The 26,658-nt window shown below is 44.8% G+C and overlaps 1 protein-coding gene across 6 annotated transcripts in view; it reads right to left on the reverse strand.

Annotated features, from left to right (window-relative positions):
• Positions 1 to 4,028: 4,028 nt before the first annotated feature.
• The window catches only part of FN1 (fibronectin 1), a 55,343-nt gene continuing 32,713 nt past the window's right edge, over positions 4,029 to 26,658 (reverse strand). The window contains exons 25-46 of one of the 6 annotated variants that reach the window (XM_054171802.1): positions 24,979 to 25,251; positions 23,762 to 23,944; positions 22,679 to 22,768; positions 21,430 to 21,699; positions 20,930 to 21,046; positions 20,373 to 20,537; positions 19,512 to 19,667; positions 18,576 to 18,689; positions 16,648 to 16,917; positions 14,993 to 15,180; positions 13,846 to 13,933; positions 13,496 to 13,672; positions 12,656 to 12,745; positions 12,282 to 12,461; positions 11,682 to 11,771; positions 10,432 to 10,898; positions 9,767 to 9,905; positions 8,221 to 8,385; positions 6,910 to 7,035; positions 6,238 to 6,344; positions 5,849 to 5,959; positions 4,029 to 4,510 (exon numbers count right to left, since the gene is read on the reverse strand). In XM_054171802.1, coding sequence (XP_054027777.1) covers positions 4,481 to 4,510; positions 5,849 to 5,959; positions 6,238 to 6,344; positions 6,910 to 7,035; positions 8,221 to 8,385; positions 9,767 to 9,905; positions 10,432 to 10,898; positions 11,682 to 11,771; positions 12,282 to 12,461; positions 12,656 to 12,745; positions 13,496 to 13,672; positions 13,846 to 13,933; positions 14,993 to 15,180; positions 16,648 to 16,917; positions 18,576 to 18,689; positions 19,512 to 19,667; positions 20,373 to 20,537; positions 20,930 to 21,046; positions 21,430 to 21,699; positions 22,679 to 22,768; positions 23,762 to 23,944; positions 24,979 to 25,251 — 3,596 coding nt within the window. In that variant the 3' untranslated portion in view covers positions 4,029 to 4,480. Of the gene's footprint in view, positions 4,511 to 5,001; positions 5,408 to 5,848; positions 5,960 to 6,237; positions 6,345 to 6,909; positions 7,036 to 8,220; positions 8,386 to 9,766; positions 9,906 to 10,431; positions 10,899 to 11,681; positions 11,772 to 12,281; positions 12,462 to 12,655; positions 12,746 to 13,495; positions 13,673 to 13,845; positions 13,934 to 14,992; positions 15,181 to 16,647; positions 16,918 to 18,575; positions 18,690 to 19,511; positions 19,668 to 20,372; positions 20,538 to 20,929; positions 21,047 to 21,429; positions 21,700 to 22,678; positions 22,769 to 23,761; positions 23,945 to 24,978; positions 25,252 to 26,658 lie in introns of those variants that run through there. The other 5 variants (XM_054171807.1, XM_009900835.2, XM_054171816.1 and 2 more) reach the window with 5 other exon arrangements.

Genomic DNA, 26,658 nt, shown 5'->3' on the forward strand with positions numbered 1-26,658 from the left:
TTATGTTCAACTTCTTAATGAAGTGATAAAATTCTATGGTGTAAACTGAGCTGGGTTTAGTTTGGGTTTGGGTTTTTTTTTTGGAGTCAGCAGGTAGTTTTCTCCAGGCACTTCTAATCCATTATCTGCTTCCCTATTGAGGAGAGGGGAGTGGTTCCTTTGTGCAAGGCAGTCTCTGCCTGAGTGGTCTGAATCCTGCCCTTTGGGCTGCTCAGCAGTGTCAGAGTGCTTTCTCCAAGGTAAAAGAGAGTTTGACATGTTTGTTCTTATACTGGGGAGCTCCATCCACAGTTCACAGGCAAGCATCTGGGAAGCATCAGCCACTTCCCCTCTCCATTGTGCACAATTTGCATTAAGCAGATTTGAACTCTGATTAGAAAATCAAAGTGAAAATCTGGAGCACAGTGAGATGAATAAAGTAACAGCCCAGACACGTTTTTGCTGGCAGTTGCTCTGAATATTTCAAAGAGTGTGGTGGTTGTTCTGGGGTTTTGTTTTGTTTTGGTTTTTTTTGCATTTTATAAAACCTGTTTGGTTTTGGCAAGGAACAGTCTTCAGTTTTGTAATAAACACTTCTGTCGTGGCTCTGATCTCGGCTGGTGTAGAGCAGGACGTCTGCATGTGTTCCCTTTGCTCAGGCAGTAGCAGGGGCACATAGGTAGGAGATGGATCAGGAAGAGGGGAAATTAAGATTGTGTTTCTGCCTCTGCTGCAGTCTTGCTGTGACTGGGCAAGGATTTTTTTTACCTGACTGCCTGTTTGAGCCAGATTGGTACCAACAGAGCAAAGATACTTCCTGGGGGATATGAGTCTTTGAAAATACAATAACCCAGATACTGTTTTTCCTTTAACGCTTTCATTCCATCTATTCCGCGTGCTCCTCTTGCCCTCCTTGTCCCTTAGGGACTGTGCAGGAAGTCTGTGTGCCTGGCACAGACTGGCCTGAAAGGGAGCAGCCCTACTCCCTTATCTGCTCACTACAGTAGGTTATATTATCTTCTGATCTCTGCAGTAGGCTATTGCCAGGTGGTTGGGATTCTGCTTCTGGGACTCAGCTTAAGACAGCAGTCCAAAGAAAAATGGCCTGCCTGTTAGCTATTTTAACCCAAGCCCTGGCTGCTTTCTGTGGTAAATGCATCCTGTGGATAGCTAGGGCTTGGAGACTTCCCTGTTTTCATTAGCTTATACTTTAGTAGAAGTTGGGTTTTGGACTTTTCCAGTGTTCTCCTTACATGTCTTTTCCATCATGCTGTTTTGACTGTAGCTGGTACATACCATGCTGAGATTCTCTCAGAAAGCTCTTGACCTATTCTTTACTTGCATCTTCTAAAGCATCAACTGAAACAGAGCCCAGTAATAAGCATCTGGCTGCTCCTGTTCTCATAGATCCATGCTTATCATTTACCCTTTGTTTGCTGTCCTTGAGGCACTGTTTAATCTAGTGATGGAAGTTAATAGGTAGTAATCTCCAGGTGAGGCCTTTGCATGAGATGCTAGTAAATGTTCAGCTAAGGTGTCATCGATCCGAGGCCTATCTGCTGTGCTGCTCATGCTGAACAACTTGCAGTTCTCCATGAACACACCACCTCACAGCACCCATGGAGGGATGCTTTTGCCCCCTCCTGTGCCTATGGTAAGGTTAAAGGACATACAGGAGTCATACAGAATTGAGAAATTGCACCTCAGTGTCCCATGTCCCATACAAGTGTCCTTTAACTTGCTTCACTTGTCTGACTGAAGACTGCTCTGGTCTAGGTCCAGGTGTGAGGTGACATCACAGGAATGCCACTGGGGTGGCCTGTCACCCAGGCTGTGGCAACAATTTCAACTAGCTCTAAGCCTTCAGGAAACTGGCAGTATGTGAAGCCCAGCACTTGCCTGGCTCTTGTTTTGGACATGGAGCTATGGGTGTAAGACTAGAAGCAAGGAGTCCTACTGAGAGGGGATGTGTTGCTGTTTTTAAGCTGCTGAGAGGTGCCCCATTTGAGGGATCCAGTCCTGCTGGTAGCAAGTCCCTGCTGACAAGTGGGCTTAAGAGCTGTGAGCCTTCCCCCAGTGAAGCAGGATAGATGAGTGGCTTTTTTAAGGGCTATATTGGTCCATGATGATTCCTCATGAGGTATGCTTATCTCCTGCTAGCTGAATGAATGAGTTTGCCCTCTGATACCTGCAAGGATTAAAAGCAAATGGCGTAGTTCTGCTTACTGTTTCCCATGGGGAAGGCCATGCCTCCTCTCACAGGGAGGGGGAATAGGTCTGCTCCCCATAGCTGGTGTTTTGTAATGAGCAGGTCGTGGTGCACTGCCACCGTATGGTGCACTGCCCCTGGCAGAATGAGAACAGCTTCTAAAAGTGTGGAAGCAAAGGGAGGGCAGGGAGGAATTGCTCATTCTCAGCCTTTGCTGGCAGTAGCAGAGGATTTTTTTTATTTCCCTTCTATTGCTTGCTGGAATAGAGTCCTGACTCTGGTTGTTTCTGTGCTCACACCAAAGCTCTGATATAACTGGAAAGACAAACCCTGTGGACATGTACCTCCTCATCTGGGAAAGAACAACCACTCAGCTGAGCCTGGCCATGAGCACTCTGGGAGCCCAAAGGCATCTGAAAGCTCAGGGCTGATGTACTGAGCATTCCTTAACCCCTGCTTGGGCAGCTGCCCTTGCCTTGAAGGCAGCTTGGATTGGCCAACATTAGTTGCCTTTGAGCTCACGTTGACCATGGATGTCAAGCGACCTTGTGTTTGAAGGCCCAGCTGCTGTTCTGTTGCCACTTTGTATACTGCGGTCTGGGTAAAGCACAGGAACCTTCAAAAACCTTGGTTCCTTTTGTTCCTGCATGTTTCTGAAAAGAAAGTGTGGTTGCTGCTTTGGATCTCAGAAGTCTTCACTGCCTGTGTATATTGTGCTCTGCTAGTGGTTTTCAAATGTAACTGAAAACAAAAGCTTCGGCTGAATAACAAAATACTCGGCACTACACCAGTGAATGTTAAACAGAGATTGTCAGCAGTGTAAACCCTCATGCTTTCAGGCAAGGACAGAGCTCTACAGGGAGCTTAAGGCAGTAGCACTGTTTAAATCATTTTATCTTGCAGTACTTACTGTGGGGAGGAGGGAAGGCAGTTGCTGCCATTACAAGTAATGTGACATTAGAGTGAGATTAGACGGACTATGGCTCCCACTCAGAGGGGCAATTGCTGGGTGTCTGAATTATTTAGTGGCAAGGTGACTAAGGAGGGATCTTTGCAACTGGTGGAAATCAATATCTAACCCTTACTTGGGAAGGACAAAGTAACAGGAAGTTCATTAGGAAGGTTTTCTTTCGTGTGTCTCTGTAGCATAGTTCTTGTGCATTCTAGATACTCACTTGGCTCCTGAACACTGGTAGGATGGAAGTGATTGCTGCTGCCATCATCATACTATTTGCAAATGTTTTGGTTGCTCTATAGGTAGCAATCTGTGACAGCAACTGCCATGTGTATTTCTTATGTCAAGAAGCCAAACTTTTCATGCTCTGCTTTATTCAATCCAGAGAAACTCATTCACTGGAGCAGTACAGTGCTTGTGCAACCAGGCCAGGAACACAGCTGGACGAGTGGCGACAGAACTTGTCCTGTTCCGCATCTGCAAATGTTGTACAAGCTTTAGCAGCGGGGGCAGTGCAAGCTTAAAGGCCTTACTGTGAGCTCTCCTGCTTGACATTAAGGTTCTGAGGAGAATTTCATTTACCTCCCTCTCCACCCCGCAAGGCAGAAGCACATAGACTTGAAAGTGGTCTTTGCCTGTAACCTGTGGACGCAGACCCTGGTGCTGTCTGTCCTCCTCCGCTTTTTTGAGTCTTTCTGCAGAGGTAAGGGAAAGGCTTTAATGATGCTAGAGCAGTGCCTGAGGCTATGCTCACTAGTACCTAAACAGCCTCAGTTATGGGCTTGCTTTGACTTTATCACACTGCAAATGGAGAAGGGATAGCTGAGGGTTGAAAGAATGGTATGACTGCCTCTCTGTAACTCCTCTAGATGGTCAGGGGTAAGTTACCCTGTATTGCAGAGGGGTGGTCTGCCCCAGTGGGAGGGCATGGAACAGGGTTTTGGAGACTCAGTATGCATTTTACCCTGTGGGGGAGTCACTGGGTCCAAGTACAACGAAGCTTTGAACACATCCTATGTCATGGGTAGAGATGGCGACTCAAACACCGACAGCACAGTTTCTAGGTATTTCAGTGTCTGGATCAAGGACTACCTCTACCTCAGTTCATGTCCCAAGCAAGGAATATTTTCTTTTCCCTCCTCCCTTTCTCTCCTCTACCGCCTTCCGCAAAGCAAGCCTGTGCCTCCTGCAGCGCAGCATACATACTCAGTGTCTGTGCTCTACTAGGGCAGGGGTGCAGCTGGAAGCCTTTTAATTAACAGACTGCTCTACAAAGTCTCTTGAGGTTTACTTCACGCTTCATTGAGATGTTTGCTTCATCGTGTTTCAAGGCAATGTTACTCCAGCTCAGAATAATAATCTTCATCCTAGATTCCGTGGTAGCAAAGAGAATTGCTTAAAGTACATGCCTGGTTTGTAAATCTTTTTATTAAAAGAGTTGATTTTCTCATTTCCACAGTAGTAAAGCTTTGGCACTTACAGTATAAAAATAATCACCGATCATAATTACACCAAATTCCTCTTTGTCAACTGCATACTAAGTGTCTTCAATTCATTTTATTCCCATATAAAAACACTCGAAGGTCAAGGGGAAGAAAACTGATAAATAACAGTATGAGATATAAAGATACAGCTAGAAAAATACTAGGATCATTGAGAAAGAATTAGAACTGTGCATATTTTAAATATCACAGTGACTGGATTTGCTGTTCCTATCTTATTGCTGGCTGCACGCTTATGTGAAAGCAGAAGTGTTTGGTGGACTTTCCTATTGCTAAACCTCAGTAATGTTGTACTCAAATGTTCTTTGCATAGCATGGAACCTTGAATTTTTAGGCCCGCCCTCCCTCCCCCTCAATGTTTTGATCCCCCACCAAATTTGTGACTGAGCATCTCTCCTCCCTCTTTCTTTTTTTTTTTTAATTTGAAAATATTGACTGATGTTCAACATTTTGAGCAAAAACAAGACAATCGCTATCAATCATGAGAAAAGTCTGAAACACTCCAAGAGTGGCGCTTGGAGAAGCTGTGAGTTGAGCTTAAGCTGGGAAAATGCCTCCAGAGCAGAGGGCCATTCTCCAAAGATGCGGTTTTGCTAGCATCACTCCAGTTTGGATGGTAATCGTGGCAGGTAAGTATTTATACTTTGGTTTGTCTGTTGCCATTGCTGCAAGAAGTCTTGCTGGATGTTACTTTCCCCGTGGATGTTGTGTGTCTGCCTGTACATCTAGGGGCATGAAACACTCAATGGGGCAGTTGACGTTCTGTCGGGAGGGAAGGAAATCAGTTAGCGCTCTGTCCTGTGAGGACGGACACCACTGCCGTATAGTTTGGGCTGAGAACTGTGGCCAGGCTGTGTAGCCATTTAGCTTTCTCAAGCACAAAGCACACAGGCAGTTTGCAGCATCAAGTGGAAACCAGGACATCACTACATGCACTACTCTACGGCCTCAGCTAGAGCATGCAGGCACATCCCAGCACTACGAAGGGTGATGCAAGTGTGGCACTGAGTGTGGCAATGTGAGCTCAAGCATACCTTCTGGGACGTGCAGAGTGGTGGCTTGCTGGAGCCATGGCTACCATGCAGTTCTGACCAAGCAGAAAGCTACACGTTGCCTTTATCCCACAAGCCCTCTACAGATCCCACATATCTGTGCCATAGATCATTCACAGTAAGGGAGGGCAGAGAAGGAAAGTGTACTCACGGCATTTGTGGCCTGGTGGTATCTCTGTGTATACTGTGTGTAGGTATGGCCAGCAGAACCTTCAGGGGCCACCTCTACGCTAGGCCTGCGGCAGTTGTCACAGCGCCAGCCCTAGAGAAAGAGAACATGGGGGCACCGGTCAGATGACACTGATGGGGATGGCCAAGGAGCTGCCAGTACTCGTGCACATGTGCACAGCTCCACCAGCATCAGTGAAGCTCCCGTTTTATGCTGTACCGGCCCCAATGCAAGTACTCCAGCTCTCCTAATTGTTTTCCTTCTTATATGGGTCTGTTATGGCCAGACATGAGAGGTCTTTAGAACTGCACTCCAGCACATCTTTGTCTCTTCATTCCCTGTGTTCAGCACACCAAGTCTTTCCTGCTCACCTGCTGTCCTCCGTAACAAGTGCAGGAGCAGATGGCCCCAAAGTACTCTTTCTGCCACTGCTCTCCAACTTGGTACATTTTCCCATCATCATAGCATGTGGTCTCATCTGTGGAGAAACAGGCAGAGTTCAGTTGCAGGGCTTGCACTTGGCTTTAAGCATTCTCGGAGCAGTACAGAGCTCTGGCCAGTGTGCTCTCCCTTTTTGACTGGAGCCTCACTGACCAGCAGGGGCAACATCAGTTGATTTCATAGCTCCCCAGCTTTAAACTAGAACACAAGGGTATTTTGCCTAACAAGAACCATGCTGTTTAATTCAAAGCATGAAGTCTAGAGGATCTTCAGGCAACAGGCCCTGCAGAAAAAGTACTGTGTCACTGATGGGGGTGATCTATACCACTAACAGCAGTGACATGTCCTGCTTTTGTGGCTCCAGCTGCTGAGCCTGCTATGACCTTAGCTAACAAAAAAGGAGACTTCTTTTCAAGCTTGGGAATGAGTTTTATGCCTTCAGTTCTTCTGAGAACCGATTCAATCTCTTTCTGATTCACACTTACATCAGACATACTGATACTTTGCTTGCCCCCAAGACAGGACCAGATGTTAATGGAAACAGCCATGAGATGCTGATATTTCCTGAATGGGAGTTCAATTAATACCAGAAGGAGACTTACGAGGTTCACACTTGAATTCTCCTTTTCCATTCCCAAGGCAGGTGCAGCTCATCATCTGGCCATTCTCCCCTTGACGGTCCCACTTCTCCCCGATCTTGTAGTTTACACCATTATCATGGCACCACTCTAGAGAAGGCAGAGGAAGCTGAGTTATCCCCAGGACTGCAGTCACACAGCAGGAGGTGTACAGCTTGGTGCTGTCCCACGAGCCAAAAGAAAGGCAGGAGAAAGAATCTTTTTGGCTTATGTAAGGCCCAAGGAGGAAATGGGTTCAACTCTTGCAGCTTTTAAGTGCCAAGGACTGTTAGAGCTCTGGGAAATGGCTAGAGGCTCTTAGGAGAAGAGTAAGTGGCATGTGACAGAATGGGGAGCGGGAAAGGAGGGTTAGCTAACAGAAGAGGAAATGAAAAGAAATTTAATAGACATGAGTCAGGAAGGGAAAGAACAATATTGTAAATACTCTTTTGAGCAAATAGTAAAACTCTATCACAGAGTCTGCAAAACACAGTGGGCAAGACATGCGTGTCAAATGATGAAATATAAATATTGATCCTGTAAAACAAGTGTCTTCCCTGAAGCTGCTCTTCTCAGTCTATGCAAACTGCAGAAATATCACCTTTGCTCAGCTTAATCCACAATTTAAAAGCACCATTTAAATGAGTTGTGTTAAACCCCTCAATTGAAGACGTTTGTTCCATTCTCTTATGTGCAGTTTGATATTCTTCCATGTAAACCATAGTCCTACAAAGAATGAAACTTAGTGCCCCAGCAGAGGTGTTGCCTGCTTGTAACAGAGCTTTAAAAAGCAGCTGACAAAATTAGAAAACTAGTTCCACGTGATGTTTTGCTGTCTGCAATGCAAAACAGCCTCAGTACTTGCTGTGATACCCACTGAAATCCACACAAGTTCTGTCTGGCCCAATGCACCTATGTACATAATTAGAAGATGAAAATTCAACCACAATTTAATACTCAGAGCTGCCAGCTGCCTTCTTAAATAGCTACTTTGATCCTGTCACTTAGGCATCTTGCTGCTCTTGTTTTTACAGCTGGCAAGGTTAGGGAAAATAGAACAAACATTTAACTGTGGTGAGAAGAGCCCTTAAGTGTCAATACAATATTGATTGTTGCTGATACAGCAACTAGGTAAGCTGCACAGCTCTGAGGTAACCAAAGTTTTCCATCACTTGTCATGATGCAAAGCACTGCTTTGGTTTAACAAACTGAAGAGCCTGCATTCATTCGCATCATGTTTGGATCAGGCTGGTTCTGTCAAACATGGAGCTTGATGGTCAAAAGCAAGCTACTCACTAGAAGAATCGCATCTGAAATGACCACTGCCAAAGCCTAAACACTGGCACCAGAGTTTAAAGCCAGTTTCAGATAGCCGCTCCCATTCCTCGCCAATGGAATAGAAGGAGCCAGTGTAAGTATCAAAGCAGGTGTCGTCAGCTGGCTGGTTTAGTCCTTCAGACACTGGAACAAAAAGAGAAGAGACAGGCATCACACACAGTAACAGGAACTACTCAAAGACAGAATGACTTTCACTGAACACATGCTATATTTTTATTTCTTACTATATCCTGGCAGTAATGGAGCTACCCCACGGGCACATACTTGATGGTTCTGTCAGCAGTCCAGACTCCCTGTGATATATTTTCCATTTGCATGTGTCAGAGCAGTTGAATGATAAAAAAACATGACATGAAGGCTATTTTCATTTTGATTTGCCAAGTTTCAAGCAAGTGTGAGTTTTTGCATTTGCTGCTGGGCAGAATAACCTGACTTAAGCCTGTTTTGAAGAGAAAGCTGCTGTGCAATGCTGGGGAACAGCAGGAGGTTGGTAGCTGCATGTGCACTTTTCAGGGGCATTTCAGCTTATTGCAGGGGGATGGAGGGAGATCAGGACCACACTGTTGTACAGATTGATTTCCACCTTGTGCCTTGACTAAAAGGTGGGTGTTTTACAGCCACCAGTTCAGTATCTGTGATGAACGTAAGGCAGCTGAGGTGTGGAAGGGGGGAACTGCCTTATGTCCCAGAGAGGTGAAGAAAGTAGGATGCAGCACAGACAGGCTTAATGGGTGGACAAAGTAAATCCTTAGTGCCTCGTTTCCTCTTCTCCCATCCTGTCCTCATCTTCTTCTTGACCTCAAAAAATATACACAGGAGAGGGAAAGAGAGAAAGAGTTGTTGACCAGACTCCCTAGTGCTGGTAAAAGCAAAGCCCAGGTCCCACAGGGTGTGTGTGGGCTCTGTGCTTTCCAGCTGTGGCAAATGCTGTCTCTGACCACAAGTATTTGTGGCTGGTCACAATGCCTCTGAGTGTTGTCTCTTTGTGCTTAATCAGCATCTCTGCAGGCAGCCTGCCCTGCAGCCAGACCTTCAGGATGGTTATCCAGCAGAACTGCTGGACTAAGACAGCAGCAGTAGCAAATGACTAACAGAGCAGATAGGCTGGCCACCGGCATATTCCCATAAGCATGATGCATTACTGTGACAGCAGATCCTTGCCCCCGAGCAGGAATCTGCTACACCAGCGTGATCCTTGCCTTCCTTTTAGAGCAGCGAATACCTGATCTCTTGCTTTCTTGGTCACTAACTCTAGAAGAGTGTGTGGAGCCTCAAACTACATTCTTCATGATTAGACAACACAGCAGAACAGCTCTAGTCACACCATCCGTTAACCAAAACCAGTGGACCTGTTAAGTCACTTATCCCAGTGCCCTGCTATGAACTTTCCTTGTCTGGAGAGGTTTTCTTTCTCAAGCCTGGGCATTACATAGGTTGCCCCAGGTAAGGACAATGAGGTAGGGACAGCACAGATTCACCTAGATTCCATAAAGCTTTTACCTACCAGTGTTGCCAACTGTGACCACCTCCTCCAGCACCTTTTGTCTCCGGTGATCTTTTAGGGCTTCCACTACAATGTTGTAGGTGGCTCCTCTTGTAAGACCAGTGAGTGTAGCACTGGAAGAAGTTCCAGGAACCCTGAACTGCAATAAGAAGCAATGCCATGTTACCAGAAAGGAAAGAGCAATTATTCCTTAGGTGTCACCCTACTCAGAGGAAAGACAGGGTGTTTTGGTTGACTTCTGTGCTCTGTCCCCTTAGACATTGAGAACTTCAAACAATACCAAGTTAAACTCAACTACTCTGGGCTATGGTTCATGAAGGATGTGCTATTAGCACAGTTGCAGGGAGACAGAAACCAAGGGAGACAGAAGAGAAAGCTTAAGTGAGTCTTTGGATTGGAGAAGCAGCACCTCAGTCTTTGAATCTCCCAATCACCTTCACAGCAGCCCCTTCTCTGATGCAATGTTGATACTGACAGCATTTTGAGGGCTTTCTGTTTTAGCAGCTTTTTCTGTAGCCTTCTCCATGAAGGAGAGGAGGGAGGTATTTATCCTGCTCTCAGCCACATGTTAGTAAGACTCTTTAACCCAAGTACAGCTTTCACTCCTTTAACACAGCAAAGGGACTGAACTCTCAAAAAAACACCTCCTGCCACAGTTCAGATACCTGCAGAGTATCTTCATCCTGGCTGACAGGCTGACATGAGATGATGTATTCAGTGCTCTCCAGTAACGGCCTCCAGGAGATGGTTGTCTGAGAAAGAGCTTCCTGACCTGTGGTGTAATTGCGCTTGGGCACACGGGAGTGAGGGTATGAAGGTTCCACTATGATAGGCACTTGGTACCCAGGGATTTCAATCGCTTCATCGACGTTTGGTGGCTGCCGTCCTGACCCAGGCCTAAGGGGAGTTGCTGTAGTGGGTGCAGGCCGTCTGTAGCCATGCTCCTCAAAGAAGACTTGCTGACCCTGGTGTCCTATTGTCTGAGGGTGCCCAGAGGTGCCTGGAAGTTGGATACCATTTCCATTATCATATCTATTGTTTGTGAGGTAAGGGGTCCCCTCGTCAACGGAAGGTACGTCGAGAATGTCGGGTTGGTTGGGGTGTGGTCGGGTAATCAGCGTGGGAAGATCATCTAGCCAAAGAAAGGTTAGAAGCCATAAAGCAAAGTGTGGCAAATTAACAAGGGTAAATTAAACGGCTGGAGGGGAGCTGTACGCTGCTCCAAGCATACACAGACCAGCAATCATCCCAAGATGCAACACGCTTTTTATGACCTCGTTGTGAAGGTAGTTTCTATGTATCTCTATATTATATAAACATCTTTCACGCATAGGCATAAGAAGTGTGTTGGTATGAAATGTTCATAAAACCAAGCAACCCAAAGAAGCCACCACCGCCCACATTGAGAAGAAGAAATGATGGCAAGAGAGATTCACAAGTTATCAGTTTAAGAAAAAATCACTGGTGTGCAGTAAGAAACCAGCACCTTGGTCACATTTGGATATACAGCTGGTATTTTGCCTGCTGCAGGTATCTCAATCTCATACTGCAGAGGTTGTAAAGTAAGAGGAATGCAATGGGCAACAAATAACATCATCATGTGCTAGATGGAAGTGTGAGTGTTAATCCTAATTTTAATTTTCAGTTGGGGAGCCAGACAAGAATCAAGCACTGAGCATGTTCTGTTCTTAGTGTTCAAATGCAGCTACCTGTGATTAATGTAATTTCAGAGTACCTCCTGCATCCTAGATGGGAAAACCTCCTTAAAAAAAATGTATCTGACTCATAAAAAAGGTGTGGCTGAGCGGTGTGAACAGGAGATTTTAAATAACATTATTTCAGTCCCCAGATTGTATTCCCCAAGTGGAAAACATCATCTCCTATTGGCCCACAAGAATCCAAAGATTTGTTTTACCTGTCCTTTTTCTGCCAATCAGTGGTTCACTCTTTTGATTGTTCTTCACAGCAATGACGTAGATGATGTATTCAGTTCCTGGTTCCAAACCTAGGGAGGGAGGAGGGAGGAGATAAAGCAATCTTAAACTCAAGGGCTGCTATTCTGTTATGCCTATGTGTGTAGTTCAAGGCAGAATGAGAGGTGTGAATGGGTATGTGCATTTTAGATCTGAGGTTTCCTAGGCAGTACAGAGCCCAGTCTCCTGCTCCTCAGAGCAAGTTTGGAATCTAACCATGTCAGCTGGGATCAAGGACACTGTAGATATGTACCATTATGAATCTTAAGAATGTCAAGGCTTTTTCTCTTGAGTGGATGGCAGTTGTGGTGGCAGTAGAAAAACATCTGTGGTCTGTCCAAATCTGTTAGCTGATCTGATCAGTGAAATGCATTGTGTTTGTAGGACAGGTGTGTTTTTAAACCCTCTGTCTGTCATTAAAGGAACAAAACTTTGTCTCTCTCTTAGCTGACCAACAACACATTTGATAAATTTGAAGAGAGAGGGGGAAGGCCTAATTAAGTGTTTCAGGTGAGAAGCTCCCAAACAAAAGAGACAGGTACCAGTAATAGTAGCCTCAGTGGTGCCAGGCCGAGGGCGAGGTAGAACCTCCTTGGCAGGTGAGCCAGGTTTCTCATATCTGATAATGTAGCCAGTGATCTTGGCACGGGGAGGCTGCCAGGTAGCCAGGAGGGAGTTGCTTGTGGTTGTAAGGAAGCGCAGGTTAGAAGGAGCATCAATAGCTAGGTGAAAACAAAAGGAGACAAGTCAAATGCAGTAAAGGCAAGCACATTCTTCACCTGAACTGCATCCTCTGGCACCAGTCTCAAACTCAGGAGAAAAACATATAGCTCTAAGTGATCAGATACAATTTCTGACCGACTATATGCAATGACTGTGTGTTAGCACAAGCAGAAAAGTCAGACAAGATCATTACCGGTGGAGGCATCGATCACTACGGGGGAACTGCGTGCGTTCTCATTCAGAGTATAAAGGTAGATCTTGTAGTCATTGCCAGGCTGCAAGCCTAAAATGAAATTGAAACACAAATGTTAGTTGAGGAAGCCATCTGAAACAGGCATCAGAAGGTCTTTCAACAGCTAAGTTGGAGACTCATCTTTATGACTCAGATATTTTTTCCTACCTTTCGTCAGAATCCTAGAATGAATTGCATTAGAAGGGACCTATAAAGGTCATCCAAGCCCAACACCTCTGCAGTGATCAGGAATGTCTCAATTAGATCAGGTTGCTCAGAACCTCATCCAACCAGACCTTGAATATTTTCAGGGCAAGCTGGCCAGTGTTCCATCACTCTCATTATAAAAAAATATATTGTGTATCTAGTCTAAATCTCCCCCTTTTAATTTAAAACTATCATCCCATGCCCTGTTGCAACAGGCCCTGCTGAAAGGATTGTTCCTATTTTTCTTACAGGCCCTCTGTAAGTACTGTAAGTCTGCAACAAGGTGCCCTTGCAGCCTTCTCTTCTTCAGGATGAACCAGCCCAACCCTCTCAGCTTGTCCTCAAGGCAGAGGTACTCCAGCCCTCTACTCATTTTTGTGGCCTCCTCTGGACCTGTTCTAACAGGTCCATGACTTGCTTGTCCTGAGGATGATCCTATAATATTACTCATCAAGGAAACTGAACTACAAAACAGGACACCCAGTGTACCCTCTGTGAGAGACTAAAATAACTGAGTCTCTTTCTCTCTCCAGACTGAGACACCCTCTGATAAGACTCAGGATGCTCCTGCAACTGCAGAAGCACCTCACTTACCAGTGATGGTGTAAGTCCTGACATCAGGGCTGATGGTCCTTTGAATGGGGTTCTGGCCACTTGCTGGGACTGCATCGACTTGGAAGCCAGTAATGGTCTCAGTCTTGGTTCTCCAGGTAATAGTAATGGTTGTCTCGGTGGCATCTGTCACACGGGCCCTGCGAGGGGGGCTAACATCTGCACCAGAAAGAAAAGGTCTCCTGTCAGTACTTTGGGGACTGTGAATCTTAAAGTGTTTGTGATGGCCTTTTCTGGAGCTTTGTGTAGAGCCCTACATTTGACACAGTAAGATCTCAGCCTTTGAACCCAGCACAGTATTAGCCAGTCATTTGTAGAGGATCACTACTTACTTTCAAGAGTGGTGACCACTCCCTGGGCTGGTCGGCTGGTCAGAGAGTCCTTCAGGGCATATACACTCACTTCATACTTGGTTGCTACCTAAAATGGACAAAGTTACACCATGTTACGAGGAGGACCTGGCACAGCAGAAACATTCCTGCCCTCATTCAGTGTTTGGTGGTGCTGTATTTCTTGATCGATAGTTAATGAAGTATGAAACCTTAAATAACTCAGATCCGTGAAGGATTGATGAGACAATTCCAATTATTTCCAGCTGTAATAAAAGAGTAGACATGGACCCTGATAAACAGTAATGCTAGCAGTGCACATGCCCAGGAGCAGAGGAAATCTTGGAAGACACATCTGTGCTTCAAAGCTGATTCTTCAGAAAAACTAATTTACATCCTGTTTTCCCTAGGGCTAATGGATACCATTTGTTATGATAAGGTGTTCTTGCTGTGAAGAAAAGAGAAGGGTGGGAGTTATAGCACGGTCTTTCGTCCTTGACTGTGTCAGATCAGGAGTCCACTTAGATTAGAATGTTTTTTTAGGGATCATTTTTGAAAATTATTCATAAAACTCCTTAAAAACTTATCAGTAGCTTTTAAAGATGTAGGGATCATAAAAGCAGTGATTTTCAGCCTTTTCCAGTTCAGGAACTTGTGAAATGTTTCCAGGGGAGAAGAGAGCTATATAGCAAAATTAAACCTACTCCAGAAGGACTTGCATTTGTTTCACTTACATTTTGGAGATGTCTTCAAAATAGACAAGAGACTGCCAGCACTTCCATATCACAGCTTGAAAACCACTGCATTAGGTCACTTTATCTGAACTCTTTTGTGAAAGATGAATAACAGCATTTTACTGGGTTACTGTTGATTGTGAGACTGATAATTTGCATTTAAGGCATCCAATCTCTCAGTGCTAAACGAGGCAGGGGAAACAACGCAGATTTGGCAGGCCATTTCCTTGCCTTTTAAAAACTGTGGTAAAGAGTAGTTACAGCTGATGGTTAGTCAGACTTCAAACAGAGCCAGACCTTTAGCAGCTGTCATGGTCTACTCCAGCTGAGTTTCCTCACAAAAGAATTTGAAATTACTTGGAAGTTATCCTAACAACTCCTTCCCACATCAGTTTGCATTAAACAGAAAGAGTTACCATTAATCCAGACACCACGGCAGATGTACTGTCCGGAGAAAGGTTGATTTCTTTCATAGGACCAGTCTTTTCTTTGGGGGTCACTCTGACTCTGTAGCCAGTGAGGCGAACATTTGGTGCATTCCAGTTGATGGTAAGACTGGTGGGAGTCACCTGAGTAAACTTCAGGTTTGTTGGAGGTGGAATTGCTACAAAAATCCAGATTAGCACACGGTTAGTTTGAAGAAGACAGTCTTGGCTAAAACAATATTCTCTGCAGAACATGAGATAAGTTTAAGCCTGAAATATAGGGGCAAGAAAGTGGTGTGGCTTCTGCAAACACAGGCATAAAGCACTGTGGAAGGGGAGAAGGTAGCCAGGGGGAGATTCTTAAATCTACAGTAGCACTTTTCAGCAGAAATAAAGAGATCTCAATGTTTCAACCCTGAAGTTATGTGAGAAACAAGACTTGCTGTGATACAGGGCGAAGGCTTTGAGAGGTGCTTAAATGTTTAGCAGGCCAGTTTGGTTTAATTCTTCTGCCTGTCTCTGCATTTCATCACACAGCTAACAGTTTAGTCCTGCTTCACTTGCCTATCTCTGTTCATTTCTAATATATGATGGATGATTCACAAAAGTTAAGTAGGAAGCAGGCTCAGGAACTGCAAAGAGGATATAAAATACTGCAAATGCAGAGGGCAAGCACTTTACAGCCACTTACACAAACATAAATTGCTACATAGAGAGCAAGGCAACGGAAAAGCAGAGCTGTGGTGGCTATAAGACTCATCACACAAGAGTCTGTTCATAAATTAACACATCTGATATCTTTAAAACATTTGCATTAAAAAGGGGCATCCATTGAAGCACTTTTTTTGCTTTACTGTTGGCAGTGCTTGGGCTGTAAACAGAAAAAAAAGTATATACCTTCCCATAGTGCCCACTTCACAGCATGCTGCTGTGAAGCTTTCTAATTTTATAGAGTGGAAATACAAGATAATTCTCCCTTGTTGCTTTGCTCAGAGCTCTGTCTAAAGCCCATGAGAGTCAATGGGAAGTCTTAAATGACCTCAAGTACACTTCTGAACAGCCCACAAAGGGTAAACCACAGAGAGTGGGGTTTAAAAATGACTGTATTTGCATTTCTGGCAGGTAGTTAGCCAGCTGCTTCAATCATTACAGCACTTGGCTTCAGTTTAGTATAGCAATCGGCGCACTAGGAACCACTGTCTTCATTACACCCCTGGAATTACAGCACCAACTTTTCATCCACAAATGAATGACAGACCTTTATTACAAAGGTAGCACCTCTGTAATAAAGACACATCTGGTAACGCTGGAAGCTTTGCAATGGATTCCGTGTTGCTGGAAGTAATTTTATCTCGAGCAATTAGTTTCCTTTTTCTTCTTCACAAAGGAGTTTAAAATGTGTTTTATATGGAAATGGATCAGACTGGCACATAAGGGACTCTCCTAAATGGAGTGTGTCCTCTTCTTCTGGAGGTGATGTGAGCCAGCTCTCAAGAGCAATTGCATCTCTTGGCTTCTCCTGGGGTTTCCCTGGCACGGAATACCAGTTTGGTACCAGTTCAGTAGCAGCATGGGAGCACACTTTACCCAACTAGGCAGAAGCCACCGCTGCCATGGCCTGCTGGGTGGTGTAGTTAAAGGTGTACCTGTGCTCTGGGTCCCAGTGAGGGGCAGACTCTCCATGTCATCGTATATGGCAACGATATTGATAGTGTACTCAGAACCTGGCTTGAGGCCATGCAGCTCAGCAGTGTCTTCTTCGCCACCTGGGGCCGGCAATAGCTCATGGATTCCATCCTCAGGGCTTGAGTAGGTCACCTTGTACCTGGTGACTTGCCCCTGCGGGCTTTCCCAAGCAATTTTGATGGAATCAACATCCACCTCAGTGAATGTTAGTCCTTTAGGGCGGTCAATGTCTGTTAGGCAAATTAACGGTAAGAGGTTATGTGATAAAAAGCAGGTTGTGGGTGAGGAAAATAAAAAGCATTTCTGTTACATGCAAAGCAGTTCTCGGTTTTGCGCGGGTGAAGGGGCACTTGATTCTCCTCTGTGCTGCACCTTGTACACGTGCTTATACCTGTGCAGAGTAAGGCTGGGAGCTTGTGGGTGCCACACAGCAGGAAGGCAATCGTGGCCTTCTTGAAACTGAAAGTAGTTGCGTTGCCACATTCAAAGTAGCCAGGACACCAATCTTGATTTATATTGGAGCCTCCTTGGCACCGACAGCCCTTTCACACAACTCTAGAAGCATCAAGCTATTGCAATGTGGTCAAGAGAAGAATAAACAGGTATTTTAAGACCCATTTCTACCACCAGAGACAGTAACTGGTTTCCAGTGCTAAAGGCAGCCAGACAACCCACCTGACTCGGTAAGTCTGGATTCAGGCTGCACTTGCTTTTCACTACTACAAGCTGCTGTGCAAAGTTCCAGTCCAGGGAGAATCAGTCCCACTATTTTCTTTCATAAATTAATATCCAATTAACACACTTATCAAGAAAACAAATTACTCAGTATCTTGTATTTTAAAATCAGATAGAAAAACTTCAGCTTTGCATAGAGTGCCCAGGGGATGTCCACAGGTGCAACTGGGTGATAGGCACATTTTCAAATTAGACCAATTTCCTAGCAAGGTGGGAGCTCAGTGCCAGACAGCAAGGTAAGCAAGCCTTGATCCACTGAAGTCTAGTGTGTCTACCACAGAGCTACACCCATTTGTTGTACAAAATTTTATATTGGATCCAAATTATGCTTCTCTGTAAGATTATTTTCCATGTTATATTAGTCCTGAAATTTCTATGTTATCTAGTGGCAAAGATGATTTTTTTATGCAGGAATTTGTTGCCTTGAAATTTATGAAGACTCCTTTCCTGCTTCTGCAAAGCTTGAGAAGCTCCTGCTATCTTATCTGTTTCTGTGGCTCAGCTGTGTTTTGAATACAAGCCTGAGCAAGGGAACAGGCATGCAAATCCCTGTCCCAGAGGTAGCCCTGAAAAGGCACTTAACATCAGAGAGATCCCTCTGAGTTACGTGTTCCCACTTGCTCTCTCCTCTGTGTTCAGAGCAGCACTGCCATCTTGTACAGGCAGATACAGCAACTTCAGGACTGAGCTGTCCTCTTTTGCAGTGCTTCATCCCAAGCCCTTTATATAACTCATGTGTTTTCCTTTATTCCATCAGCACAGGGCAAGTGGTCCCAAGCTCAGTTCAGACCCTTATCAGTAATCACCTTTGCCACCTAGCTCCAGAAAGGAGATCTTTGCAAATTTTGTCCACTGATTGGCTGAAGGCGAACAAAACCCCAAGAGATTTTGTAGCTTTAGTGAAAGAAAATCAGAAGCACAGCATTTTGAGGCAGTGGGGAATTGCATTTTGCCAGTGTTTGAGGGAGAGTGACTGTATTTTTACCAGCATCTGTGACTTAAGTGCATGGTACTTATCACAGGGCAGACCACCTTGCATTCTCCTGCAGACTAGGCACCTGCCACTTGCTTTCACTGGGAATGTGATGCTGCATGGTAGGTTCAGACATCCATAGATAACATTTGTTCTGTTACCATGAAGCGAAATACATACTGGTGACAGCTGTCTCAACCAAGGGGAGGCTTTCTCCATTCTGATTCTGAGCGTAGACACTGACCATATACTCAACTGTGGGCTGCAGACCTTCAATCGTGACTTGCGTTTGATCTGTCAGGAAAGAACAATGTTAGCCCACCTACAGCTGCCCAAAGCTGCAGGAAACTGGCCTCCTAGTAGCACTGAATGAAGGGCCTGTATCAGCTATATCATGAACAAGCATCATTAAAACAACACGAGATTGCTGTATCAAGCTTGCCTTTTGCTTACAGCATGTTTCATTGGCAGTGTACAGCAAGGCATCTGCAATTTTTACCTGCTTGAAGCCCCACAGCTAAAAGGGCAGGTTAGTACAGTGGAAAAAATAAGGTAAGAGAAGACCAGCTTTCATCATTTGGGGGATATATGACTAATCATTAACCCAGCTGCCTCACAAGCATCCCAGAGTGCTAATCTCTGCAGGTCCCACAAAATGCACTGTGCTTCTGAGAACAACCAGAGCTGATTTGGCAGGCTCTGTGGCAATGAGGTCCAGCTTGTAGCATATGTGATTGAGTCCATGCCATGACCAAGGGTCATGTTATGTGACCTTCAGAAGGATTTCAGAGGAAGTTTGGCTGGATGCTGGAAAATGGCATTTCTGAAAAACCAATGGCATTTCCTTAAAATCTAGGTGCCTTCCAGAGGCATTGAGGTTGCCAAGAACAAGCCTTTGAAGCACAGTGATGTCAAAAAGATGTGAAGCATTCAGGATAAAACTTTGCCCTAGGTTCTCATGCATGAGACCCTACTAAAGTCAGAAAGATGGCAAAAAAAGGGACAAGCAGGAGAAAATTTGACTTCAAGCATGTGCCTAGTGCCTGATGGTGTTGATTCTAGTGGGCACATCTTGCATTCTTAACAGATCTGGTGAAGGATGTCATATGTTCTTACCTGCAGGAACATTTTTAGTTTTTGTGGGCCCATGTCCTTTCTTGGGGACAGCTGTCACACGGTATCCTGTGACTGGGGACGTTGAAGGAAGCCATCTGACGCTGATACTGTTGTCCTGGACGTCGGTAACTTGCATCTGGGATGGTGTGTCTATTTCTGGGCAAAAGTATTTTTTTTTTTCTGAGTATGTTGGTACAGAAAATCCTCCTGCCACTGCTGCCTCCTAGATTAGTTTTATTCCACTCTCTTTTCTAGGCTGTGCTTCTTAAAACAAAAACCACCTGCTGCTACTTATTCATCTCTCATGATAGCCCTGAGCAAGAAAGCCTACCATAAGGTGTAGGTGATTGACCTCATACCAATGATAGTTGAGAATCTGTGTTGTTTTAAAGGCTTCTAAAATGCCTTTATCTGCAGCTACAGTAGGAGAAGGATTAAGCTACATCCAGATCAGGAGTGAGACAATGGTCCTGGAGTTAGAAAGTCAGGTCTCACGAGGATTACATAATATGACAGTGTACCAGAAGCACCAGAGTTTAACTCAGAAGTAACCCCCTGAAATGAGATCCCAACAGGATTTGCACTCTGCATAAGCAGTCAAATATTGTTTGTATCCATCTGGACTCCACAGGGACTCCCTCCTCCAAAAGTCCAAGTCCATGATCCCCTTCTGTATTGTGTCATTATCACCGTGGGTCACCAGGATACACAGCTCCATTGAAAATTATGGGCTTACAACAGAGCCCATGACTTCTAAAAGAAACCAGGGATCAGTGACACAAATATATGGGGATAAGCCAACACAAAGACGTAAGGAGCTTTTGTAGATTTGTTTGTTTGTTTTGTTTAAAGAGGTCTCACCTGTTTTGTAGGTGACAGTGACTGGCTTGCTACTGGCAGGGCTGTCTCCACGGCCAGTTACAGCATACACAGTGATGGTATAGTCTACGCCAGGTTTGAGGCCAGTGATGGTAGCAGTGGACATGGTGCCGGGCACTGTAAACTCCTGCACAGGGCTGCTTCCACCTAAAGGGGATGAGGCAAAATAAGGAATGTAATTAATTTCTAAATGATACATTTTAAATCAATACAAAATCCAGAACAATCCCATGTGCATCAAGTTGAAGACATAACCTGCTGAAATCATCAGGGTCAAGACCAATCCAATGAAAGGAATGCAACGGGCACACAGAACCACCTGCAAAATGACTGTAGTGCTCCAGAGGCTCGCTCTTTCTGGTAGACAAAAAATTATTTGCTCTCTTTTGAAAGCCTTCTCTAAATATGCTGCAAGACTCAGATACAAGACATTGCCTGCTGTAGTCAAACTTGCCTTTGCCGTTTTCTGCAGTTTACTAATAGCCCCAGAATACAATACAGCTTCTGGTCTCTGACTGGCCATAGCAACCTGCCCTCACCTGTTTCACCATAAGTGATCCGGTAGTATCTGACTGTTACTGCAGGAGCATCCCAGGAAATTACAAGGCTGGTTGGGCTGGTGGGGGTGACTTCTAGGTCCCTTGGAACATCAGACACTAGAAAAACAGAAAATTGAGTTTTTAAACACAGTTAACCTACTCCAGGTACATGTTTCACTTACCACACCATGCTCCCTTGCTACTCATTGGTTCCTAGTTCTAGCCCAGTGCACACATCTCTACAAGAGATGTGTCTGGTTAAAAAGCATTTGGCATTGGACTAGATTTAATGAAAAAAGTTCTACTGGCCCTAAAGACATCTGACTTAATCTGAAAGTAGCATAGGTCCTCCCACTTGTTTCTAAATCAGGCCCTACCTCAGTACCACAGGCACTTCCCCAGGAGCAGAGCTTCACCCTCTGGTAAGGCAGATATGGCTTAACAGTAACTGACCCAAAATCCTCACAGTAACTTTTAGCCAGAACTCTCTTGAGGCTTACCTGTTGTTTGTTGGCCAACCAAGGGTAAGCTCTCCTCTCTGCCGCTGATGGCAATGACACTGACCACATATTCAGTTCCGGGAAGCAGGTTGGTAAGGGTGATGGAGTTGCGTGAGGGGGGCACACGGTCCTCCTTGGGCCTGCCAACACCCTGCTCTGGGTGATGCCGGATCTTGTACCCCGTAATGGCAGCACGAGGAGCAATCCAGTGGACAGTGAAAGAATTGGCAGTTATATCCGAGAAGTCAAGGCCAGTGGGGGAATCAAGAGCTGCATATTTCAAAGAGACAAGAGACTGAGCTCGACCAAACTACTGATCATCATCACCACTGCCATGTTTCATTAAGCTTAGCCGGATCCTAAGCCAAATGCTATTCAGCCACAGAACTAAAGAAATATGTGCTCAAGATCAGACTGAGATTAAACACACAGTGGAATGCCGCTACAGGGAAAGCGCATGGCACAGGCAGAGGACACTGCATAAAACAAAGCAGGTGACCAGCAAAGACCAGTGACACAGCCAAGAAAGACTCAGTGACAGAAACAATAGGCTCTGCCTAGGCTTGTCCTGATGGAGAGGGTCTGGAGGGGGGCCACAGGAGTGATCAGGGGGTTGGACCACCTCTGCTGCAGGGACAGGCTGACGGACCTGGGGTTGTTCAACCTGGAGAGGAGGAGGCTCCAGGGATACCTGATGGCAGCCTTCCAACACCTGAATGGGGCCTACGGGAGAAAAGGGCCTGCGGTGACATGATGAGGAGCAATGGCTTCAAACTAGAGTGGGGCAGATTTGGATTGGATGTCGGCAAGTTCTTCCTTACAAGGGTGGTGAAACACTGGAGCAGGTTGCCCAAGGAGGTAGTAGAATATCTCCAGGGAAGGGCTCCAAGGTAAGATTTGACGAGGCCCTGGGCAACCTGATCTAGTTGGGAATGCCCCTGCTGACTGTGGGGTGATTAGACTAGATGACCTTTGGTGGTCCCTTCCAGCCTGGACTATTCTATGATTCTATCTGTACCTTCACACCAGGGCCTATGATGCCCTGTTTAAAAGCAAATTCTGCCTCTCTGACCTAATGAAACGAAATTTCCCAGTGTTTCCCCAAGACATGCACTGAATTGCTCTTTGATATCTAGCTGATTACCCATCAATGAGGTAGCAATACAGAAGAGCAAGCAACCAAGTCACGTTGATGATTACTTCAAGAGCGGCATTAATTGCACATGTGTCTCAGGGTGCACTGAAGTACCTGTTTTCTGGATTCCAGACAAAGGTGCACTCTCATGTTGCTCAGAAACGCTGTAGACTCTCACTAGATATTCAGTACCGGGGAGCAGATCTGTGGAGTTTTAAGTACAGGAATTTAGACATATTTCTTTACTAATAGCTAGAAGTCACTCAACCTACACAATTTTAACTGTGTTTCTTAAGGGAGGCAATCAGGTTTTGCTTGATGGAAGATCTGAGCCTCCAGGACAGTAAAAAAATTAAATCTTTTTCTTGTGGCATTATGGCTGCTTGCAATGTTTTAGACTGAAGGAGCATGGTACCCTCTATAATTTCTTCATTAGTTTGTGAAAACTGGGCCAGGGTTAGTTTTCTACTAAGTTTCTTCTAGTTATCTAGTAGTTCAGTTATGCACCAGGCTAAAGCTTTAGCTTTTAACTAAACTGGAGAGCCAAGGATTTCCAACAAAGCTATTCCAACTCAGATGAGCTCCAGATCTGGTCCCTTATTCTGAAACTGAGTATTGCCTCTCATTCAACCAACATGATTCCAGGATGGATGGAAAAAAAAAACCAAAAACAAACACACACTTCAAATGCAAAACAACCTTTGTACCAGCAAAAATTACTGTCAGCTCTTGAAAATTCTCACATTTTGTTGCCATGTCCTGTGAGGTTCCAATGAGTACTCATTTTCAGGTCCTGAGCATACAAAGCCAAAGGAATAATGACCTTTTGCACATTTTAATCCTCTCCCTGAACCTCTGCACTGCAAGTCCTTGATGCTTTTGGCAAACCACGTGAATAATATGTATTTAGTCTTAATATCTAACCAGGCTTGTAAACCAAAGCAATTGCCCCATAGCCTGGATTCATCACCGTCCTTGGAGCAATGGGAAAAACTTTCCTGTGTTTTGGCTTTAACGCGAATAATGCAAGCAGCCAAATCTCATTCAGTGTGAGTTTGTCAGAGGCTGCTTCGACATCAGCTTAGATCAGCTGAGAATTTGGCCAGTTATACTTACACTAACCAATTTTTCTTTTGCCTTTTGTCATGTATAAGGGGCCTCCTATATTTGTTTAACTTCTTCAGGTAACCCACTTACTTGTTAATATCACCATGTTGTCTGAGGGTGAAATTGTCAGCTCTGCAACATCCTCATCCTTCTTCACAGGTGAGTAGCGCACCAAGAAATTGCTCAGCACAATGGAAGTTGGTGCACTCCAAGTCACTCTCATAGTATCAGGCCCCACATTAGTGAAGCGGAGATCAGTGGGAGGAGGAACAGCTACATAGCAAAGAACAAGTGTATTTTAGTTCTCTGATTGATAAAAGTTGATCAAAATGTTTGTTCGGGTAATCACCCAAGAAAGTATCTCATGCATAACTGACTATGTCAGACCCATGCAAACAGACTTCTAAACTACATCCAAGTTCTACTATAGTTAAGAGAAAATGTGTCTGCACTACTGTCAGGCTCCCTTAACGTCTTGGCAATTCCCAATACTTTAAATATACCCCATGGGCTTAATTTGAAAGCAAGGTAGCAAGTGTCAGTAATGTGCTCCTTGCAGATGGATTTCATATTACTGATGGGGAGCCAAGAGAGGTTTAAAGTTGCCATACAGCAGCCTACAGATGGAAAAGTAATCTCATCTAGAATTCATACATGCATACACAGGAGAGGAGGAGGTATATCACTAATTTCCTATGATTCTACTTCTACTTGTGTGGAAGGATTTATAGCCTCAGGATTTTCAAACACAACAGGACTTCATGCAAGAACCACTTTTCAGCTCACCGCCTGCTCATGCACTACAGAGACCCTTGACAGTGTGGCATGGCTGTCAGTGGCATGTACTCAGAGAGTGCCATTTCACCTGCATCCTTTGGGGCAATGTGCAAAGAGTGGGGCCACCACTGAAACAGACTGCTGGAAGCTCAAACAGCTATCAAGGCTGGAGAGGTGTCTGCTGAACTGCTCCTCCCTCTGGCTCATATTTTAGGAGACCACAGTTTACAAGCCTGGTGAATATACAGATCATGTTTCAGGCTCATGATTCCAACTGGATCCTGGAAATCTGGATAGCAGAAAGTGAACAAGCCTGGCAAGTCTGCAGCCTTTCACAGTATGAAAATGCCTCAGGTCAGAAAACTGAGCACTGCATAGCCACCCCCAGCTGCCATTTACAGCTGGGTCTGCCTGGCTTCCCCTCAGTAAGCAGCTCGATTCCTCTTTGGACAAAGCCCCATCATCCTGACAGCCAGTGACAGCATGAACCACTGCCCATGTCACAAAAGACAGAAGTTTTCAAAATTCACCCGTTTGCTGTGTCAGAGTGGTAGGGGCGCTCTCTCCGCCATTAATGAGTGTGATTACACTGATGTCGTAATCAATGCCCGGCTCCAAGCCTGTGACTGTGTAGTATCCTACTGAGGAGTCCACAAAATCTTCAAAAATAGGGACACTTTCTCCCGCTGCAACTACAGTGATGCGGTACCCAATAATGGTGGAGGCATTTAGCGGGGTCCACCTCAGGCCGATGCTTGAGTCAGTTATGTCAACAAAGCTTAGGTCAGTGAGTTGGGGCACCTCTAATGAGTTAAAGAGCACACGGGAAAGGCAAAGACACAGAGGCAAAAGACAGACAAGGGAGAAAAAAGCAGTGTTCATCACTCTCAACATTGACAGAACTGTGGAAGCAATTGCGGTGATATGCAGAATTTCTCTTTGGGTTTGGGGGGGAAAAGGAAGGGGTTTGGTGTTAGAGGTTTTCTTTTTTTTCCTTTTGCTATTGTACCCTTCAGTGCAGTCTTCAGCTGCCTCCCCAGAGAGGCAATACACTTCCACTTCAGACATATCAAAATTTCCTACAAGAGACACTTGCAACAAATTTACTTTGAGCAATGGGGAACCATAAAGACCTATCATCTTCTTATGAAAATAAAGAGGGGGAAAAGAAATACATCCTTTTTTTTTTTCCAAGGCAGAAAACAAGAGATCAAAGTCTATTAGCATATAAATAAAACAGCTCCTCTGAAATAACGGTTGATCAACCCTCTAGAATTTGTCTTGTTCTGATGGTAAGGTTCATTTTTATCACTGGAATCAGGAAAATATCAGCCTGTTCGAGGGAGCTAAATCAAACCACACCCTCAGCTGGTGAGAGCCATTGCAAAGGTACAGGGCTGATCATCCACTAGCCAAACTGTTTACACTGGACTTGGGAAAAAACTCTCAAATCCCTGTAAAGGCTTGAGGATCTGGCCTAGAATTCCTCAAGTTCTACTTAGCTCTAATTGCTGCAATCTATGTGCTAGAAACAGATGGTACAGAAGAGTAACAAAAGTATCTTCTTGGAAAGATGACAAAGGGTTAAAAAATGACCTTTAGAAGGTAAGAATTCTCCAAGTGACAACATCCCCATATTCAGAGGTAATGCCCAGCGTATGATGTGGCCAAGAGGACAACTCAATTTGTTGGCTAAATTGTTCAAAATATTGGCATTAAGCCACTGAATAAGGATCCTCTTTAATGACCTTCTAGATACTGCCTAAATTTCTGTAGGGCAAACAAGCAGAGCTGTGCTCGTTTTCCCTATCGATATCAATCCTGTTAGCAAAGCTGTTCTTTTCCTGCATGTTAAGCACAGGGTTGGGCAGGGAGTGGGGAATGTCAGATGCATCTTTCATAGACAATGGCCAAACCCTCAGATGCTCAAGGCAATAGACTGATATTGATTTAAACCACAAGAGTTGGCTGTGTAACTTCAGCATGGCAATCCCAGAATCAGTGGGAACTACTAGATGCTCTTCTTCCCTCAGGATCAGACACCAGTAGGCGAATCAAAGATGCAGGACTGGGAATCCATTCTTTTGGATTACTACAAATTAGCTTAAAAATTATTATGGGACAGTAATATGCAAAAGAGTGGCTTTAATAATTGTGGTTGCATTCTATTTCAATGTCCTTCCAGGAAAAGACATATTTTACAGAACAGA

This window comes from Dryobates pubescens, chromosome 2 (assembly GCF_014839835.1).
Source record: "Dryobates pubescens isolate bDryPub1 chromosome 2, bDryPub1.pri, whole genome shotgun sequence".
Classification (NCBI taxonomy): domain Eukaryota; kingdom Metazoa; phylum Chordata; class Aves; order Piciformes; family Picidae; genus Dryobates; species Dryobates pubescens.